The sequence below is a fragment of the Phlebotomus papatasi genome, chromosome 2 (genome assembly GCF_024763615.1).
Source record: "Phlebotomus papatasi isolate M1 chromosome 2, Ppap_2.1, whole genome shotgun sequence".
In the NCBI taxonomy this organism is placed as follows: domain Eukaryota; kingdom Metazoa; phylum Arthropoda; class Insecta; order Diptera; family Psychodidae; genus Phlebotomus; species Phlebotomus papatasi.
The window spans coordinates 32,879,708-32,902,699 of NC_077223.1; the positions used below are offsets into that span (position 1 = coordinate 32,879,708).

Genomic DNA, 22,992 nt, shown 5'->3' on the forward strand with positions numbered 1-22,992 from the left:
AAGCACTTTCAGATGGAAGTTCGAAGGGTCACCACAGGTGGCGCTGCGATACCGTCAAAATTCATCAAATTTCAAACTCATTTTTCTCAAAAACGCCATTGTGCAAGTTAATCAAATTTTAGAATCAAGCAAGTTAATCAAATTTTAGTCTAGGCTTATGAAGTTTACAAAAAGTGGCGTGGGTTCGCTGTGGTTACAATATGGCGGGAGATATGTGGGGTCAGTCACGAAATTAAAAAAAATCATATCTCCGGTTCTGTTTGACCAATTTTGATGAGTGAGGGCTTAAACGAAAGATCTCATAAAATGCTACAACTTTATAGAACATTTGAACTTCGTGGGACCAACACCAGGGGCGCCACAGTCAAAAAACCAATTTCAATATCACATAACCTCAATTATCTCGATTGTCGCTCAACCGATTTTGATGATTACTTCGACATAATTGTACAGGACATTTGTGTCTACATTTCGTATATAGGAAGAAGTGGGGCACCTTTGAAATTAGGATTTTTCACCTATTTTTAAAGAAAATTGAGCCTTATCGTGATATAATTTAGTTGCACAAACAGTTTGAGAAGCTAAATTATATTTTGATATGGCTCAGTTCCACTTAAACATAGTAGAAAAATCCCAATTTCAAAGGTGCCCCACTTCCCCCAACATCATTTTCCGCTAAGACACGCTATCTCTCCGATTTTGCCGTTTAAGTGTGAAAAAATTGATTTTTCCCATAATAACGCTTTGAAACTACTCAGATGCCAATTTGACTGCCTCTACTCCACCAAGACACTTAAAATAGGGTTTTAAATGGAAAGTCTCACAAAATACAACAATTCTTTGATATAGTTGAAGTTCGTCAAATGAACACTTGGGGCGATCTGGTCGAAAAAACGAGTTCAGAAACAAACAACCTCGATTATCTCGGCTTCTGATTAATCGATGAGATCAAGTTCTACGGCAAAATTATAGAGAACGTTCTGGTCTATATTTTACCCATATATCACTTTTCTGTCACTCCATCCAAATCCTTGATATTTTGTTTTAATACAAAATTTGTATAAATTCACGAATTTGACTTAATATAACTGAATGGCGTCCCCCAAATTCAGCTCTAAATCGAATTTGGATGCATTCGGAGTTAGCTCACGTTAAGAATAACACCTATATAACCCGGTTAGCATTATCTGTCCCTTTAGTTTCAAATTGATTTCTGGTAAATAAAGTATTCGGCCCGAAATTTTACAAGATCAGTCTATTTAAAAATTGCAAAAATATCCCGACCAAAATAATTTCCAAAATTTCTTTTAAAAATATTTTACATACAAGAAAAAAAAAAAGAATAATACTCACCCGGAGTTTGATATCTGGTGAACTCTGCAAAGTACTCTTGCAATTTACTTTTACCCGCTTTAATTTTTTCAGCTAGTAAATCTTGTTTATTTAAGAAGAGGATCACGGAAATTGTACGCAACCATCTGCAAATGAAGTGGAAAATTGAAAGGAAAAACAGAAAGAAAATCAATTAGTTGAAACAAAAAAATAAAAACGAGAAAATTGCCATCATCCATTTTCACTTTACCTATTATTCCAAATACTCTTAAATAGATCAAGGGACTCCCGCAGACGATTCTGTGTTGGATCTTCACGCAGCACCATATTGTAACTAGAACATGCTGTCACGAAAATAATTGCAGTTACATCATTGAAGCACTGAATCCACTTGCGTCTCTCATCTCTCTGACCACCGACGTCGAACATACTGTTGGACAGGAGGAGGATGGATCACAAGATGTGCATTGAGGTGAGCAAGACCGATGAGAAAGTGATACAGGAGGAGAATGTGAACGTTGCACCAGGAGAATAAATTGTTAGAGAGACAAAGAGATTTTTCCCGAGTTTCAGGAATTGATGGGAAAAGTGAAAGAGAAAGAGAGAAAAAAACGTAGAAGGAAAATCCATTAGAAATTTCCGGATAATTTTTAACATATCAATTAAGGCTTTAAATTTAATTAAAAATACACTTTAGAATTAAAGGAAATTATATAATTGAAAAATGTAGTTTTTAACCATTATATAAAATCTCGTGACAATTTTTAATCCTATACCGTACGTACAACTCCAATAATGTACAGCGTTTAGCGCTTATACAGGGTAAATGTCCTAATTCAAAACCATTTCCAGACGCTTTAACTTTGACAGAAGATTCAACACATTAAGTTCATTTTTTTTTTAATTTTATATAAATTTGCTCCTTGACTCTTCTAGAATGTTACTGTTTAGTGAAAATTCTTTAGATATAATTTGGAAACTTCTTAAATACAAGAAAAATACGCGAGTGTAAAATGCTTCAATTGGAAACAAATTTATCCAAATGGAGACAAGGGAAAGTTTCTAATTGGAGACAAACAGTGTACAAGTGAAACCGCGACGAAGGCTTCCAAAACCTTGTTGAGTTGCTCTTGAGTGCAAGATTTGTTCTTATTCCTGGTCTTTTCTTCTTTCCCATCAAAAACAATAAGAAAATCTCTCCAAAAAAATTATATTTCCTGGGTGTCCGATTGAAGCATTTGCAGACAGTTCAGAGAACCCCTTTTTGTTCACGAAATAGGTAATTATTTCATTTGAAAACTTCACGTACCGTTAACAATAAAGATTAACACTTAATTTAACTAAAATTAGCCAGAAATATGACATAAACGTTAAACAAGGCGAATAAACAAAAGTCACTTTATTGTGTTTTTCAGTGGAAAACATGGTCGATCGATGAAAAATTCGATGGCGAAAAGGTACACTTTTAATTTTTCTGAGAAATTAACAAATTAAAATTTGTTAATATGAATGAATTTTCGCTTTATTTGGAGCAAAATTAACTAAATAATGAAACTGTGGTATAGAAAATATATAAATATAGTAATTTAGTACTGTATTTCTCATGAAAACAGTGACGTTTCCATTTGGAGTAGCGAAAAATTTCCATTTGGAGCAGGTTTTGAATTAGCTTAATTTACCCAAGCTGCATTTTTTTTAGTTTTTCCATAATAACTTTAAAGTCTGGGTTTGAAATTTTACTATCAAACGTTTTGACTAAGCACGACTTATGACTGAATTTAGACCACGCCCCTTGATAAGGCATAGGGAGAGACGAGGCTCCTTTAATCTGTGGGGCTACATTCTTATACAATTTTTTCGCATATTTCTAAAGGAAACTGGATTTTAACGCGATATAATTAGGATAGACAAAACAATTGTGGATCTAAATAAAATAATTGTAAGGACTAGCTTCATTTAGAAATAGATGAAAAAAATCATATATCAATGTAGCCCTACAGCTCAAAGTAGCCCCATCTTCGCCTAGCCAAAGGAATTTGTGATTTTAGATTTTTAGCACTTATTTAAAAAATACTTTGGCAAAAGACAAATGGTCAGTAAAAAGTCAAAAGTGGTCAGCAGAAAAACAAATTTGATCAGCAAATAATTCGAAATAATCAGCAAAAATTTTCAATTTTGTCAGTAAAAAGTTAAATTTGGTCAGTAAAAACTTCGAATTAATCAGTAGATTATTCAAGTTGATCAGTAAAAAATTAAAAATTAATCAGCAAAAAATTAAAAATGGTCAGTAAAAAGAAAATATGGTCAGTAAAAAATTAAAAATGAGCAGTTAAAATATTCGAGTTGATCAGCAAAAAATTAAAAATGAGCAGCAAAAAAATTAAAAAAAAGCAGTAAAAAATTAAAAATGCGCAGTAAAAAATAAAGTGGTCAGCAAAAAAATAAAAATGATCAGTAGAAATATTCGTATTGATCAGTGAAATATTAAAAAGTGGTCAGCAAAAAATTAAAAACGAGCGGTAAAAAATAAAAATTGGTCAGTAAAAAATTAAAAGTGAACAGTAAAAAATTAAAAGTTGTCTGTAAAAAATGCAAATTGGTTAGTAAAAAATTAAAAACGAGCAGTAGAAAATACAAATTGGTCAGTAAAAAATAAAATTTGATCAGCAAAAAATTAAAAGTGATCAGTGAAAAATAAAATATGGTCAGTAAAAAAATATTGAGCAGTAAAAAATAAAATTTTATCAGTAGAAAATCAAAAGTGATCAATAGCAAATAGAAAATAGTCAGTAAAAAATTAAAAGTGAACAATAAAAAATGAAATGTGATCAGTAAGATTAAAAGTGGTCAGTAAAAAATGAAATGTGGTCAGCAAAAAATTAGAAAAGGTCAGTAAAAAGTTAAGAGTGGTCAGTAAAAAATTAAGAGTGGTCAGTAAAAAATTAAAATTGGTCAGTAAAAAATTAAAATTGGTCAGTAAAAAATATAAATTGGTCAGCGAAGAATTAAGCCAGTGATAATCCTAAATCAGCTTGTAGAGGTGCATTTCCTTCGGGATCGGGAAAGTTTTTTCCACTTTTTATTTTTTTACTGATCACTTTTTATTTTTTACTGATCAAATTTTATTTTTTACTGATCAATTTTAATTTTTTACTGACCATTTTTAATTTTTTACTGACCACTTTTGATTTTCTACTGATCAAATTTTATTTTTTACTGCTCAATTTTAAAATTTTTACTGACCAGTAAAAAATTAAAAGTGAGCAGTAAAATATCTACTTATGGTCAGTAAAAAACTTATATCTTTAAAAAAATGGGCCTAATATATTTAACATTTAAAATAGTTCCATATAGAGTGAAAAGCCCTTTATTTTCCCTTTGCCAAAACTTGGACGATAACATCACTGTTTCAAATTTTTTGTTACTGATCAATTTTAACTTTTTACTGCTTATTTATTCAATGCCTTTTTTCAGTAGACAAAAGAAATATTTATGGGGATTTTCTTAACCAACCACATGGTATTCCCCTATTAAATGTCAATTTTGACGTAAATCATTATTAAGGGGCGTGGTCTAAATTTATATTTCTATGGAGCTTATTCGTATACTTCAAAGCTGACACCTTTTAAAATTTAGGATAAAACAAATAAATATAGACCTTTTTTGTTAATGCCTAATTATTTGTCGTTTGAATTAACGATTGTCGTATCTACATTTTTCAATTTTCTAATTTGATTGTTTAAATAAAAATAAATAATAAACTCATAAATAAAGAAAATAATGCACAGTTAATTTATACAACAAGAAAATTTTATATATAAAATAAAACTCGTACTTACTGGAAATTGACCTTATCAACTTGAAATCTTGTCTCAAAAATGCCTGAGGTCAGGACACGACACCTCAGAATATCCTGCTCTGTTGGACTATAATTCGGCTGTTTTATTACACTTACACGATCAAGAAAACTAGATTTTTTTGTAGAAAGAAAGAGAAAAGAAAAACAAGTTGTAGTATCAAAATGTTAAATTGCACTGCATTTCAAAAAAAGAGTAATTTTATCCAAATGGTCAAAAGAATAAAAAAAAATGTATATTACTATTGAGCGCAATCGATTAGCTGATATTCATTCGAACGTTCGAATGTTTGTTGAACACCGCGGTCTTTCCAGAGATGCTCTGTGTGCTCATAAAATTCCGGGGGATAGTTGAAATCCGGATCTGAAAATTATTACAATTTAAACAACTCTGTTAATGTTACCTTCCCTACAGCAATTTCAATAAATTATTATTAAAAATTTCATCTTTAAATAATTTTTTTATTGAAAATTAAAAGAAAACTAAATAAAAATCTATTTGCTAAATGTAGAACAATTACAATATTGTGTAGAAATGTGAGATGAAAACTTCCATTTTCCAGTAGATTTTTTTTTTAAATGAATCTCTCCCATCAGCCACTATAAAGTTCAATAAATCTCGTTTAATTGGCTTTTATACACCATTATGAAAATAGAACATTGAAAAAAGTTTTTAATAGCCATGTATTTAATTATTCTAATAATGAAATTTATTAAACAATGTTTAACTAGTACGTGTAATTCCATTGTGAGAGCTACCTTAATAATATTAATTGCAACACAGTTTACAGTTTGCAGCCAAACGAATGCGACTGCCTTTGTTACCGTATCCTTTATTTTGAGTGCTTCCTATACACAAAATAAATATGACAACTATTTATAAATTAACCACTTACGTAAATTTTCATTAAACATTTCACACAGTTTGACCAGAATTATTGCAAAAAGTTGAAAAATTGCGACATTTATTTTGCCATAAATTTGTGTTAACTCAAAAATGGCAAAAATTAAAATAGGGTGATACAGTTCAATGCAATGGCCTAACAATGAGACTTTTGTGCCAATTTTTTGGATGAATAAAATTGTTTAGAGATTCAATACTCATGGGAAAATGCATTTTGCTCACGAATTTGATCAACTGATTGAGTTTTGGCCAATGTGTCATCGTTCTCTATTACCGGTTTTCAACCGATTCAGTGGATTCAATACTCATCCCAAAAAGTACCTAAACTTATAAAATCATAAAATTAAATTGCTTAGCGAAATAATACTGAGAGAAATCCGAAAAAGTTAAAATAACATTGCGGAAATGTTAATTTTACCCTGCAACATTGATCCAAAATCGGTGTAAATATTACTCTTTTTAGGTGTATTACGGTTTAAAGTTACCCTTTTTCATGTTAATTTTACCCTTAAAAGGTGTAAAATTTGCATTAAAAAATGCTGATATATTTATACACCTAAAAAATGTTAAAGTTCTGAGGGAAAAAAGTTAATCGCATCCGTTTTTTCTCAGTGAATCAACTTTCCTACTCGTTACCGGTCCAAACTTGTTAAGGATTCAAAGACCTTTCAAATAAATCCAAATTTGTTCATATCGTTTAATAAATACGCTGCGCAGCCCCTTTTTTACATTAATTTTTGAAAAATAAGTAAAAGAAGTAGAGGTTCTTCAGAGGTAAATTAATAACCCGTCATGTTTTGTTTTAAAGATCATTTCGACGGGCATCATTAATAAAGAAAATATCCCTGATTAAGTTTTTCTAACGAGTTCTTAAGGTAAAATGTCATACAGTTCTAGAGAGCGTATTTTACTTAAGGAGTTATAGTAGACTCTCGCTCAATTGGCTCTTTTTCAATCGGGCGAAAAATTTTGTTGACAATTTTCACATTTACGTGAAGCTAATTTGCTCAAATTCGCTGTAGTTCTTCCTATTTTATCGTGATTCTTTACAATTGAGCGTTTTTTGTGGAATTTACAAAGGCTTTGACGGCCAAATCTATCGATAAACCGGATGACATTTTGTCCCAAATGCCCAATTGAGAGAGAGTCTACTGTAAATCTACCAGAACGCAAAAAAAAATTTTTTTTTCTTCTATTATTTTTTGTGATTTTGTACTAAATCTGTAAACATGAAATTATCAGAGATAATTACATATGTCTTGAAGAACACAAAAATATTTTTTGAAAACTTGTTTTGCAGAATCAAACAAACTTTGAACAACGGATTGAATGAATAGAAGAACTGTTTAATTTAACCCTTTAAGGACAACGAGATAGTTAGAAATTGTTTATCAGAAAAAAAAAACATTTTTTCCAACTTTTCAGAGCAAAAAATATCTTTAGATGACCGTAGGGAAAATTGTATTTTAGATCACCGGTGACCCAATCGTCTTTAAATGGTTAAGAAGATAGGAAAAAATTGTATCGTCCGAAGCTTGAGTTGCCCTAAGGTACACTGAGAGAAAAACGGGGGTGCGATTAACTTTTTTTCTCGTGACTAACACTTTTTAGGTGTAAAAATATATCAACATCAACATTTTTTAATGTCAATTTTACACCTTTTTTAAGGGTAAAATTAACATGAAAAAGGGTAAATTTAACCCATAATACACCTAAAAAGCATAATATTTACACCAATTTCGGATCAATACTGCAGGGTAAAATAAATATTTTCGGAATGTTATTTTAACTTTTTCGGATTTCTCTCAGTGTAGCATGCTTTCCCCTAAAACAAATATCTGGAAATTTGGAAATCATCGTAGATTTCTTCAACCTTTTACGATGCTGAAATCGTGAAATTGACCGGGAAGGGGCACTCCACCGTCCGGAAGATTAACATTCGCTTCAAGAAACTAAAGACTGGTGCTCAGAAGCCAGAAAAGCTAGGCCGAAATCCTGGGATTCAGGACAAGAGAATGAAAAAAAGAGCTTGAGCTTTTTGAAAAGCAAACCAATCTTTCTGTACGACATGTTGGCAAAAAGATGGAAATACTTTGGAGCTTAGCGCTTAAAATCAAAAAGAGGAGTAGTTTGATAACTTACAAAGATTAGGCTACTTCTCATCGAACCGACAAACACTAACAAAGGTCGCAGAAAATTAACGATCATCTTCTCAAAGTATTCCAAGGCTTTTAGAAAGATATTCAACCCGTTCTGTACCCCGAAAATCCACCCAATTAAGATATAAGGTAACTGTATCAAATTTCGACCAGCTTGCAATTTCGGACACTTTTTTTGATTCCTCAAATTTTCATGAATTTTTAGTTTTTGCATACTCTACAATGCAAAACAAAACCAAAAATTTTCGCTTCGACGAATGAGTTGATGTGAAAAAGACTTTGGAAGAATTTCTTAAGGGCAAGGAACTATGAGAATCCAAGTGTCCGAAATAATAACCAAAGCTATGCCTACATTTTTATTCATTTCAAAATGTATTAAGAATGATTTTAGAGAAAACAAAGACAATAAACTATCTAGGGGAAAGTGCCCATGTTTGATACCATTGGAAGCTTCGTAATAACTGAATTTTCTATGTTTCACAATATATATCTGACTCATTGCAATCATATTTTAAAAACTTTGGGAAAGTGGGCAGTTTTTAAAATATATTCCAGAGTCACGTTTATTGAGAAATATACGAAAAATTTAGTCATTACGAAGCTTCCAATGGTATCAAACATGGGCACTTTCCCCTACAAAGTTCCAAGCAACACTCCATAACGGCATTATCACACTTGCATATTAAAATTTTAATGTGATTCACATTAATTGTCGCTTGTGAGCGTCCAAATATGTTATTTGTGTCTTTGAGTCACTTAATATTTGGGGTTTTTCTATTTATTGATAAAGAAGTGGACTTGGCCTGCAAAAATAAGTTTAAATTTACCTAAAGCATAAATATTTTTCACATTAAAAAATTAAAGAGAAAATCGCATTAATTTTTCGCATTAATGCTATAAATCAATTTATATCAAATTTTGCGGGCCAAGTCTACCTTTTTATCAACAAATAGATCAAATTTTGAATATTAAATGATTCAAACACATAAATTACACATTTGGACTCTCACCAGCGACAATTAATGTGAATCATATTAAAATTTTAATGTGCAAGTGTGATAACACAGTAAAAAGAAGTAACCAAAAAAATCAATTTGTATTAAAAATATTAGATTTCAAACATAAGTCTAGCGCTTGCATGCAACTATGCCGAAATTTGGTATAGGTATCCTATTGTTAAGTTCTTTAAAAAGCTATTTTATTTGTTTTCTCTAATATAAATCTTTATGCATTCAAAAATAAATTTAAAAAAATATAGCTATTTTTTGTGTGCAATATCGGACACAAAGTTTCTCGACATCCCTTGACTCTCTGGTATATTCATCCGTAGAAAAAACACTCTTTTATTTCTTTGATGATGTACAATCTTTAAAAATTGAGAAAACTATAGAATTATGAGACAAATAGTGAGTGTCCGATATTACAAACTGTCCGACATTTGACGCATCTCTCCCAAATCTGCACCAAAAGGATCATATTGAAGTTTTTTTCTAGTGCATAACAATGAACTCAGCATAATTCTTCAATTTTTAATTAAGTAAACTTCCCACGATTTTATTCATCCAAAGAAATATTGCAATATAGCTAAAAATATCACAAATTAAAATATATTTTCAGGAATTTCAACGACTTCAGCAGTGCATTAACCCTAATCTAGGTAAATCTTCCAATATTATTAAATATAGAATAAATTAAGGAAATAATTGTTTAATAAATTATCACTCGAGAAAGCGCAGGAAAATCAATTTAATTTCTCAAAATAGATAAGCTTATTGCAAATTCCTCCATTCTCAATATCCGATTGAAAACAAATGCCTATTTTGGTGTACAGAAAATATCAAAAATAAAGAGTCAGAATAGCTCTATCTGTTCAGTATTAAGAGATCAAATGGAAGAAGAAAAAAAGTTCTCACATTTAGCAAATAAATTGAAACATGTGAATTTCATTGAGATATCATAAATTGCATGTAACATGTTAATTTGAATTTTATGGTAGAGATAGTGAGAGAAATAGCAGATAAAAATTACATACCAGTGTAAAAGGGAGAGAAGGAGAAAAATTTCAATTGCTATTTCTTGGAATATATGATTTTATTTTATTGCTAAAAAAAAGAAAGAAAAAAAACCTCTCAACTTTCGCACTCCCACACATTCATACACTATCGATATCATCAAGTTGGAGGTGAAAAAAAAATGAGTTTAACGAATACTTCATCTCATTCCCCTGAAGAATCAATGTCATTTTTGCTCCCATTCTTCACTGAAAAATGTGCAATTTCCTTTCACGTAAGAAAGGATATTTCATGTTACATACATTTTATTGATACCTTTGACTCCGATCTTCCCTCTTCCTACCCCCGTCTCACTTATTCCTCAATAAACTCCCCAAACGTTATAAACTAAATTCCTAAAAAGGGATGGAACTATATTCATCATGATTGGAATGAAGTGAGAAGGGAGAAATCATCAGATTGGAATCTGCATTCAAAATAGTTGGAAAATTTCATACAAAAATATATATATATATATATATGTGAATAATAAAATAATTGTTCAAATTTACTTGATGCCACATCCTGAATATAATCAACCCTTGCTTGATTCTCGGGTTTCTCTAATTGAATCGGCGGATTCAGCGTACTCATCGCTCCGGTTATCGTCTATCAATTGGTCACCACAATGTGTATCAAAATTTGTTGTCACAGCACAGCATTAAAGGATGCAAATGAAAATAAAGAGAGAGAGAGAGAGAAAATACATTTTTAGATCAAGGCTGGAAGAAAAAATGGTACATATAGACAGACCACCAAAATATTTAATAATACAATTTTGGCCACAAAGGCCAAAATATCCACATGACCAGTGACCTTATGGCAAAGGGATTTTATATTCAGCAAATTTATGCAGTTGCATTTTCAATCACCTCTATATATGTAAAATCCCCCTAATTATAGGAGAATATTTTGCATATATTCAAAACGACAAAAGCACAAACCTATAGAGAATTGAGCCATTTTCGAATGATTCTCTAAACTAAACAATCTACCAAAAGATGTTCCCAAATACAATCGGATTATTTCTGCATTAAATTACATTTACTTACAAAATACATTTTGGTACTCTACCTACAGTATGCATCATAGTTAAGTGATTGCCATGATGGAGAGGATTTACTCTCTAAATATTAACAAAATTTTAGACTGCTAAAATATACGTAAGTGAATATTTTTCTAAAGATACTTAAAGTATATTTAGAGAATGATGGGGAATATTTTTCGAAAAGAATATGCAATACATATAGGGTGGAATCACCACTTCTGGCCAGAGTGCCCCACTTCTCGCCACTTATATTGAAATAGCTATTTTTCACGATTTATGAAATAAGTGAGCCGCAAAGTTACTTGTATTTTTATTGCTGCTACGTATAAAGTAGAAAAACCAGAAAAACACTAATTTTTTATTTTGAATTTAAATGTTTGAGCATTTTTTAGAGGAATACTTTAAGCAAGTGCGTCGAATCCAATATTTCTTACCAAATATAGTAAGTGTCATGAAACATTTTTCTCGAACAAAATTTCCAATTCTGACTCAATAATTTGTCTATTGAACATTTAATTACATTTGAGGAATACATAAAATTTGTATTTAGTTAGTTAATATTTCATTTTATATTATTTTTATGTAAAAATGAACCATGGCGGAAAGTGGCAATATTCTAAAATTGATTCACCACCTGTCGCCATAGCTTTTCAATAGGCGACGCTAACTTCACTTCATAGATTCTCAGTTGTCAAATCTATTTTGTTTACTTTCTGCAACAGTCTAATAATTTGATTTCCCAAATAAAAGTGAAGAAAATTCATTTAAAGTGAGTAATAATAAGGTGATCATGAGGAAAAAGAAATGCTGAATGTATTCTTTGCATAATATTGCTCAAAATAATCGAGTTTGAACTTTTCCAAGTGGGCGGCGAGAAGTGGTTACAGAACTGGCAAAAAGTGGTAAAAAGTGGCGACGAAGTGATTATTTTTGCATTGTTAATAAAAATCAGTCTTATGTACTCCCGCGTTAAATTGTAGGACAATTGTTTTGAAGAATCTTGAGCCAATATATATAAGTAACTTTGTGTCAAATTTGAGTTATCTAATAATAAGGGGTCAAAAGTTATAATACAATTAATTTCACTTTTTCCTAAAAGTGACGATAAGTGGTTACTCCACCCTAATTTTAGTCATTTCTCCGGTTATCATCTAATGGAAAATATATAACATTGACCGATAAAAATTATATTTATGTTTCAAAAATAAAGGTAGACTTTTAGGCTTCGCACATACTCTGGCTTAGAACACTTTATATTTTTCCATTTTTTTATTATTGAATCTGACAATATATTTCAATAGCTAATCTTAAGTCACACATTTCCTGAAAAAAATAGGGTAAGTGTACCAAATTCCGGCCAGCTTACAATTTCGGCCACCTTTTTTGTTCCTGAAGTTTCTATGAATTTTTAGTTTTTGCATACTCTAGAGATTATAAAATGCAAAAGAATATCAAAAAATGTAGCTTCGACAAACGAGATGACGTGAAAAAGCCATTGGAAGAATTCCGGAAGGGCAAGGAAATATGAGAATGACGATGGCCGAAATAGACAACCAAAGCTATCTCTTAATTTTTATAAAATGTATTAAGAATAATTTTAGAGAAAATAAAGACGATAGACTGTCTATAAGGTTTCAAGCAACACTCCTTATAAAGAAGTAACAAAAAAAAATTAATTTGTATTAAAAATATTACATTTCAAACTTCAGACTTTGGCACTTGCATATGCAAATACGCCGAAATTTGGCACTTAGGGTGGATACCCCGAATGATGCCACTATCCCATTTAATACCACCTGTAATAAAAGGGTATTTTTTCAATATTACGATATTTTCGAATTATGAAATATATACAATAGTGATTGTTGCTTATATTTCATAATTCAAAAATATTCTAATATTGAAAAAATATCCTTTTATTCAGGGTGGCATCATCAAATAGGGTAGTCAATAATAGTAATAACACTGTGCAACAGTGATTTTGTCCCTGGTCTCTCATGCTGTTTTTTCTATTGCTAGGATCAAGTGATTTACGAAAATACTTATCATTTTGATTGTATTTTGTTTTTGCGCCTGGAATCTAGGCAAAATCGTTTTTGCCGTTTTTTTGATACTTGGGTGCCTATCTCCGAGTCTTCTGAACCGATTTATTTCTTAATATGAGAACATTTGTTCTCCTTTAGATGCCCGATAATCCTTTGGACAGATGGAGTTCGTACAACCGACACTAGGGACGCTGTAGTCTCATATATGTCAGAAAACGTGGAAAAATCGAACTTTTAAGCAACTTTAATCAAAAATATCTCGAAAACTAGGACTGCTCCTAATAATCTGTTTTGTGGGTTTGATAGAGAATTTTATTAGCTACATTTTCATCCATGTACAACTTTTCTCTCAGATTGTTTTTTAACCTCGAAATTGAGGTTCAAACGAAAAACGAGCACTCAGCCGATTAGAGAAAACTTCACACATTTTGACTTTTTCTTTTCAAATTTAGAAAACTCATGGTATTTGTTTAACTTGTTTTTGACAACTGTAGAAGATTAATAATTTTTACTGTTTTATAAAGTATATTTAGATATAATACAAGTTCATAACCCAAATAATAGCCTTAGTAACTATAGATTTCAGTCTTACTTCAATCTCAAATAATTTTATTACAAAAAAAGCATATTAATTGTATAATTTTAAATATTTCTTATTACATTTACGTTTTATAATCAATAAGCATCTATTTTACCTTTTTCATACCAGTTATTCATGGAAAACTCTGCATTAAAGCCTTTTTTAAAATTCAAGTTTTTATTTTTCTCTGGAAGTTTTCCTACAACTATCGGCTTTAACCTCATGGTTACGTAATTTTCGTCGAAATAAATCCAAAAATAGTGATAAATAAAACGAAAACAAACACAAAACTAATAGTTTTGGCACTTCTAAGTGTTACTTTGTATATCACATAAGTTAAAGCTTTATAAAAATTTCTAAGTAATAAAATAAAAGCTAAGTAATTAAAATAGCATACAGAAATCACCTTGTTATCGATATTCAAGCATTAAATATTATAATAAGGGCTTGTGTTGTCTAATCGGTAGAAAAAAAAATATTAACACCAGAAATTGTGAAGGTTTTCACTAGTTGGCTAAGTGCTCAATTTTCGTTTGAACCTCAATTTCGAGGCTAAAAAACAATCTGAGTGAAAAGTTGCATATGGATGAAAATGTAGCTAATAAAATTCTCTATCAAACCCACAAAACAGATTGTTTGGGACAGTCCTAGTTTTCGAGATATTTTTGATTAAAGTTGCTTAAAAGTTCGATTTTTTCATGTTTTCTGACATATATGAGACTACAGCGTCCCTAGTGTCGGTTGTACGAACTCCATCTGTCCAAAGAATTATCGGGCATCTAAAGGAGAACAAATGTTCCCATATTAAGAAATAAATCGGTTCAGCAGAATCGAAGATATAGGCACCCAAGTATCAAAAACGGCAAAAACGGTTTTGCCTAGATTCCAGGCGCAAAAACAAAATACAATCAAAATGATAAGTATTTTCGTAAATCATTTGACCCTAGCAATAGAAAAAATAGCATGAGAAACCAGGGACAAAAAGAAGTTTAAAATTGTTGCACAGTGTAAACGAATATGGAAAAAATGTGGTGTTCGAAGCCAGAGTATGTGCGAAGCCTGAAAGTCTTCCCCTATACTCGTAACCTATTATTTTTCTGTGGTGTCTAAACTGTCTAAACTCCACTTTTAAGAATTACAAAAAAAAAATAAATAAAATTTGTCAGTAATGTCTCCAAGGAGTAAATTCGGAGATGCTGTGAGACTTTCATTTGACAGTTTTTTGAAAACCTCCCGAATCTTTCACAGAAACCGTTTCTAAGCGCCCGTGAACTTTTCACCAGCTAATATTTTTCAATGAGGAATGTCTCGGTGAAAAGGCTTTTCACAGACGATTATTATTACTATTTTATGCCAAAAATCTAGCGGGAATGCTTATTAGAGGGCTTCTTAGGTTAATTCACGTCAATAAATTTTCATAAATAAGCCTGAAAATGGTTAATCTACTGAAGAAACTGTCGACATAGAAATTAGTGATTTTTATCACTATTGATAAGCGATTTTAACGCATCTAAAGGAAACTGTAAATTAATTTAGGGGGAATTGGAGACCTTTGAAAGTGGGGCACCTTTGAAATTGGGATTGTTCTCCTATATTTAAGTGGAACTCAGCCATATCATAATGTAATTTAGCATCTCAATCTGTTTGTGCAGCTAAATTATATCACGATAAGGCTCAAATTTACTTAAAAATGGGAGAAAAATATCAATTTGAAAAGTGCCCCACTTCCGCCTAATGTAATTTAGTTCCACAAAATTATTGTGAAACTAAATAAAATAGGCACAGTATCTTTTAGAAATATGCGAAAGTATAGTATTTCAATATAACCTCCCAGCTCAAAATACCCCCATCTCCCCCTATCTAGTGACTGATTTGACAGTGAAATGGATATGGTTTATTATTTTGTTTTTTTTTTTTTTATTGTTCCAAGAGTTTTCTGGACAAGATTACTCTGAAAATTGGACAGCTCTTAAAGCCACCATAACTGTCCAATCTGAAAATTTCATTTTCTGCGTAAGACTTCTGGGGGAAACTACTTATTGAAAAGTTTGTTAAAAGTTAAGAAAATATTAATTATTCATTATTAAATGGGTTAAAAAAATGTTAACATATTAATTTCCTAACTTTGCAAAGCTCTTAAATGTTATATGTACCTTTAATAATATATTAATTGTAATTTCAGCAATTCATCACTTGCTATTGTGACAAGATAACTTTCCTTCTGAGATAGTTCGGCTTGTGAAAACGTATTAGAAAATTAATATACTGTTAAAATAATATCCTAAAGTTATAACCTAGCATGACATCAAATATTGAACTTACTTTGCAATCTTGTCCTTCAATTTCAAAATTTTAATATTGTCATACCAAAGGTATAACGTGTTGAATGTTGCTATATCAAATATTTATAAAGTTATTGATATATCGGTGATATATCGAACGATATTAATTAATTAATTGATGAAATGCAAGAGGCGACACTTGTTCATTCCGCAAACGCTATAAATCTATTGTATCAAAAAATACTCTCTCTCTCGACATCCGACTGTCCGTGAATAAAGACATAGTTAAGTGCACCTCCAAGTCTTTTTACTTTTTCCATCGCCAAGTTATAAAACTGGCGACGACGAAGAACAATAGTGAGGCCAGTAGTGAGGCTAGTGATCAAGTGACTACCCCTACGACTTCGCGTGTGAAGATGTCAGCGTTACTTGGCTCAATAGAAGCATTTTTGCCAGGTATGAATTTCGCGCATTACAAAAGTCGCATGGATCACCTCATGGCGGCAAATGACATCGTGGAGGAAAGCAAGAAAAAGTCGGTAGCGATAACTCTCATGGGACCAATCTGCTATGGAAAATTGGTTTCCCTATTATCGCCAGCAAAGCCTGAATCGAAGACTTACAAGGATATTATGTTAGTGCTACAAGAACACTACAGTGAAACCAACAACGTGATATCCGAGCGCTGCCAATTTAACATGCGGTTCCGGCGTGAGGCAGAGTCTGTGGAAGATTACATCATCGAGCTGAAGCACATGTCCGAAGAATGCAATTTTGGTGAATTTTTGGATGAAGCACTCCGTGATAGACTCGTGAGTGGAATCAACGACCAGCAAATTCAATCCAAATTATTCCTGGTTCAGGATTTGACCTGGGAAAAGGCAAAAAACATGTGCATTGCTGAATTTCGCTCGAGACGTAATGTGAAGTCAATGGAGTCTGCAGTGTCTGGACTGAACAAAGTGGAGAAAAAACCGGAAACAACGGTACAACGAGTACAAAAGAAGAGCACACCACGAGGCAAAGGGAAAAAGCATCGCTCTCAAAGCAGTAGTGGCCAAGGCAATGATAGAGATTTTTCGTGTGGACGTTGTGGCTTGTCTCATGGCAAGAATGAATGCAGAGCTACCAGCAGCACGTGCCGTCTATGCGGGAAGAAAGGCCACTGGGCTGCAATGTGCCGTACCAAAAGTCAGATAAGTACTTCCGGGAATCAGCATGGTCTTCAGGTGGCATCGTCATCATCATCTTCTAACCCCAAATGTACTAATCCCATGTTCGTTGTTCTTAGGTTGAATGGCAAGGATATAACCTTTGAGGTGGACACGGGAGCTGCGTGTACGGTAATGGGGCATGGAACGTTTGAGAAATTCTTTCCGGGAAAGCGATTGGAGCCAGGAAATATTAATTTGAGACAAATTGACGGCAATCCAGTCATCGTGAGGGGTAAGGTGCCAGTAAAAGTGAGTAACAAGCATCTCTTTTTATACATAATTCAATCGAAAAGTGATTCAGCACCATTGCTCGGGCGCGACTGGATGGAAGTCATGTTCCCTGGTTGGCAAGAAAGATTAACGCAAATCCCTAAAATCAAGACAATTTCGGAAATTAAAGACGATAAAATGATCGCGGAAATTCAAAGTAAATTCCCAAATATTTGCGATTTTTCAGATACGAGTCCAATTGATACCTTTCAGGCACAAATAATTGTGAAAGAGAGCGCGATTCCTACTTTTGTAAAATCAAGAGTCATTCCGTTCCAACTTCGGGAAAAAGTTGAAGAAGAATTACAACGGCTATGTCGAGAAGATATTCTTGAACCGGTACAACATAGCCGTTGGGCCAGTCCGATTGTAGTTGTGCCCAAAGGGGATCACATTCGGATGTGCGTGGACTTTAAAGTCAGTGTGAATAGGTTCATCGAAAAAGAACACTATCCACTGCCACAAATAGACGATTTGTTGGCAAAATTAAGTGATGGAAAAATTTTTTGCGCAATTGACCTTAGAGGTGCATACCAGCAAATAGCTGTAGATGAAAAATCACGAGAGTATTTGACAATCAATACTCACAAGGGACTGTTTAGGTACAAACGGTTGCCATTCGGAATCTCTTCCGCTCCTAGCATCTTTCAGAGCATAATTGATCAAATTTTGGCGGGGGTGGAGGGTGTTGTCTGTTATTTAGACGATATTCTGATATACGGTCAGTCTGAATCCCAAGTAAAAGATACTCTATGGGAAGTATTGGGGAAATTGGACGAATATAACGTGAAAATCAATGTCGAGAAAAGTCGATTTTTGGTTAAAGAATTAAAGTTTCTTGGACACATTGTCTCAAGTCAGGGATTGAAACCAAATCCGGACAAATTGAAAGCCCTTGATGAGGCCCCTGAGCCTAAAACCCTCAAACAACTTCAAGCATTCTTGGGCTTGATAAATTATTATGGGAAATTTATACCCAATCTTGCGAATTTTTTGCGGCCCCTTTACAATTTATTGAAGGAAGAGAACCGCCTAGGGCAAAAATTGATGTGGACCCAAGAACATCACGATTGTTTCGAATTATGCAAGAGCTTGCTGAAAAGTGATACCATTCTCAAGCATTTTGATCCGAAGTTACCCATTATTGTGGCAGTTGATGCTTCACCTGACGGACTTGGAGCAGTTTTGTCTCATATGGATCAAAATGGAGATGAGAAACCCATTTATTTTGCTTCGCGAACCTTAACTCCAGCAGAGAGTAATTATTCCCAATTAGATAGGGAAGCAGCAGCAATAATTTTTGGGATTCAAAAATTTTACAAATTTTTATACGGGAATCAGTTCACGATTTACACCGATCATCGACCGTTGATTTCAATCTTCGATGCAAAAAGAAATGGAACAGCTATTCTTTCTCCTAGAATGATGCGGTGGCAAGCTTTGATTTCGTCAATGAATTGTGAGATTAAATATAGACCTGGGAAACGTCAGGGGAACTGTGACGGTTTTTCAAGACTCCCACTCGATGAGGGTACGGATGAAGAAGACGACAGGCAGTTGAAAGCACTGTATGAACGCGATAGTCCCGTTAACTTCGAGATTGTAAAATCCGTGTCCCAGAATGATCGAGAAATCAAGCGCGTTCGTGAAATGATTGTGCAGGGTTGGCCGGAAAATCCCAGTCAATTATCTGAGACTCTTAAATATTATTGGAGATTCAGGGATTCGCTATCCACAGAAGAAGGGTGTGTGTACTATGGGTTTAGATTACTAATTCCCAGAAAGTTGAGGAAGAAGATACTCCACATTTTCCATGAGTCACATATCGGGATAGTGAGAATGAAAATCATGGCACGATCATTGGTCTGGTGGAAAGGGCTGGATAAGGAGATAGAGAAGTTTGTGAAAAATTGTGAGGGCTGTAACGTCATGGGAAGGTCAAATTCTAAAAATACGATTCCGTGGAAGCAGGCTACTCATCCCTTTGAGAGAATGCATCTCGATTTTTTCCATTTCTCAGGGAAGCAAGTCTTGATAGCAATTGATAGTTTCAGTAAATGGGTAGAGCTGTTTCTGATGAAGAATACTTCCGCTGAAGATGTGAAAGAAGCCTTAGATGAGATTTTCACGCGAATGGGGACACCTGAAAAAATTGTGTCTGACAACGGTCCACCATTTAACTCCCAAAGCTTTATTCAGTACTGCCACCAGAAGAACATTGAAGTCCTGAAGAGTCCGCCATACCATCCACAGAGCAATGGATTGTGTGAGCGCGCAGTTCAAACTGTAAAAAGCAGTCTAAGAAAAGAGATGGTTGTGCAGAACTTTGCTTCTCACCAACTACCCAAAATATTAAGAGATATTATGGCGCGATACAACCATGCTCCCACTACTACTACGCACGTCTCTCCGGCGGAGTTAGTGTTTAATTTTGTGCCAAATTCTAAATCTAACCGTATTAACCCTCATTTCAAAAATTTTGGTAAGGTTAGGGATAGCTTTAGCAACAAAACAAAACGCGTAACATTTGATATTCCGAAACCGAAATTCAAAGAAAATCAATCAGTATTTTATAACGTAGTAGGAAGTAGTTTTGCTAAATGGGTACCTGCGAGAATAGTAAAAGTTTTGAGTAGCGTTCGCTACATTATTGCAATTGATAACATTTTGCGGCAGGCCCATCAGGATCAATTAAAAATAAGGGGGGAAAAGGGAAAGAAATCCTCTATTTCTTTCAAAAATAATATTAATGAAGAAGAAGAATCATTAGATGATGAAGTCATTGATGATAAAAGTGAATGGGAATCAGCTGAGGATGGAGTCACCACTACAGATGAGAGTGATGAACCCAGCTTTTGTGGTTTCCCAAGAAGATCCGTTAGGGACCGCCGTCCTCCTCAAAGGTTGTTATATAAATAATCTCTGTGGTTAATTTCAGAACATGGAAGAACACGATTGTTAGTTTTAAGAACTATGGATTGAAAAAGTCAAATAGAAGTCGCCCTTGAAGTCAAATTAAAACATGATCTAAACTAAAGTGAAATTTGAAATATACAAATGTTAAACGGTTTCGGGAAGTAAATTTAATGAATCTTGAATTATATAAAATTAAAGTTGAAATCTATTAAAAAAGGGAATGATGATATATCGGTGATATATCGAACGATATTAATTAATTAATTGATGAAATGCAAGAGGCGACACTTGTTCATTCCGCAAACGCTATAAATCTATTGTATCAAAAAATACTCTCTCTCTCGACATCCGACTGTCCGTGAATAAAGACATAGTTAAGTGCACCTCCAAGTCTTTTTAATTTTTCCATCGCCAAGTTATAAAAGTTATAACATTTTACCTAGAACTTGGAACAATGTGAATTATAAGGGTCATCATTTGAAATTGGAATCAATTTATGAAATCAAACATTACAAGTCAAATAAATCTGTTGATCCTGCTTGCTGTACTATTTTGGGATGACGGAATAGGTTTATCAAGAGCTTTCTACTAGCCACAAACTGTTATTTATTCAGTAAGCGTTCATTTTGCAAGCATATTTTTGGAACTGCATATGAGAGTAATCGCAGTAATTGGAACCAAAATTCAACAAACATTAGTGACACGAGATTTATTTGATACAGCTCCTATGAATTGTTTTCTGTTAGTGTATAACTAAATATTCAGTCTCTTTCACTAAGGCGTTAAACATTTGACAGTGTATTTTATTTCCTATCATTTATTATCATTAGATAGATAAATAGACCGAAAGATATAGACAGAAGAGGGTGGGTTAATTTCTAAACTAGTTTTTTCGTCCCTTTATGATTAAGGGCATGGCTCCTAACTTAGGAAGATTCGATCCTCCTGAGTTCGAAATAGAAAAATCGAATAAAAATTATTCCAATATAATTTTGGAATCTTGAAATTTTCTCACTATTTTAGATAGGCAAAGAAAAATGGACATGGGAAAAAATACGAAGGAAGTAGGGGACACTGGAGCAAAAAGTAACAAAACGGATATTTAATTTTTTTACAAGCTACTCCAGCGCCCCAGAAATTTCTAATTAGCGCAGTTTTATAGGAAATTTACTGCTCTACAATTCAGTGAAAGCGATTTTCCTGTATTTTGCGAGGAAATACATAAATCGAGCTATTATCTAAAAGGAAATTTTGTGACCATTTTCAAAAATGCTGAGGCCTAGTCCTAGTCCTAGTTGAAGCCAATTTCTTACTTTCACATACAAATGCGTATGGGAATTTTTCTGCACTCGTGACCGTTACACGATATATGTTAAAATTGAGATGAGGCTTGTGTACAAGACTCTGAGACTTGTAAAGAGGAATAAATATACTCTATATCTGTCTAATTGCGGTCTTGTTCTGAGAAGTGTAAGCTGAGTTTCTGATCAATTTGTGAGTTGGCTTCAAACAGCTCCATATAAAAAAAAACACTTCGCCGCGGGCTAGGCTGGGGCAAATAGTAACAGGTATGGGATATTATCACATTTTGATTTGCTTTACTACGGGCTTCCGTAAATTAAAAAAAATACCTAAATGACATATTTTCATAGGAAATTTATTACTCTACAGTCTACACCTTTTTAAAACACAGTATTCTCTATCTGAACGAGAAAAGCGCTTTTCAAGCTATTTTAGAAAAAACACACAGGAGACTGCATATCGTTTGACCAATGCAAACAAAAATCAACGTGACATGGAAATGAAGTTTCTTCTCGCCGTGAGACATCAGAAATTGCTTCGGTTTTTGTTACTTTTTACCCCAAATGGTCATTTTTAATAAAAGGATTTCTGGAGAAAATAATCTTTGTAAAATTCTAAAATAGATAGTGACTTCGTTATTCCAAGAATCCAAATAATTTAGGAAATATTTACGAATGCATCAATTTTGGAAAATAAGTGGATAAAAATTGATATCCGCTGTAGGGAAAATATTTCAATATTTTTTATTTTCTAAATTCCTTGTTCGAATTCGAAAAAAGCTTAAGACTTTGAAGAAGGTCTATGGAAGCCATCTATGGAAAAAATTTTAAACCGCTAACTCTTTTATCTTGAAAGATATTGAATTTTCAAATTTTCAATTTGTGACTTTTTGCCCCAGTCTCCCCTAATCTTGAATGTAAAGCTTGTACTTCTTGATGGTTTCCTTTTTCTCTTTGCCTACCTGAAACTGTCAGCAAATTTAAAAACTCCAAATTGGAAATGATTCAAAAAAATGTTCTTTGAACGCAAAGAA

General features: G+C 32.9%; 2 protein-coding genes across 5 annotated transcripts in view; one reads left to right on the forward strand and one right to left on the reverse strand.

Moving 5' to 3' along the window:
• LOC129803520 (guanine nucleotide-binding protein G(s) subunit alpha) overlaps positions 1–22,992 on the reverse strand; it is a 70,548-nt gene that overhangs the window by 23,711 nt on the left and 23,845 nt on the right. For all 4 annotated transcript variants that reach the window (XM_055850136.1, XM_055850139.1, XM_055850137.1 and 1 more), the window contains exons 3-7: positions 10,815–10,911; positions 5,432–5,552; positions 5,172–5,300; positions 1,583–1,762; positions 1,354–1,478 (exon numbers count right to left, since the gene is read on the reverse strand). In XM_055850136.1, coding sequence (XP_055706111.1) covers positions 1,354–1,478; positions 1,583–1,762; positions 5,172–5,300; positions 5,432–5,552; positions 10,815–10,911 — 652 coding nt within the window. The remainder of the gene's footprint in view (positions 1–1,353; positions 1,479–1,582; positions 1,763–5,171; positions 5,301–5,431; positions 5,553–10,814; positions 10,912–22,992) is intronic.
• On the forward strand, positions 15,875–17,608 carry LOC129803531 (uncharacterized). Its single transcript, XM_055850162.1, has 2 exons — positions 15,875–17,486; positions 17,549–17,608. The coding sequence occupies exons 1-2, from the start codon at positions 16,674–16,676 to the stop codon at positions 17,573–17,575; spliced, it is 840 nt and encodes a 279-aa protein (XP_055706137.1). The 5' UTR covers positions 15,875–16,673; the 3' UTR covers positions 17,576–17,608.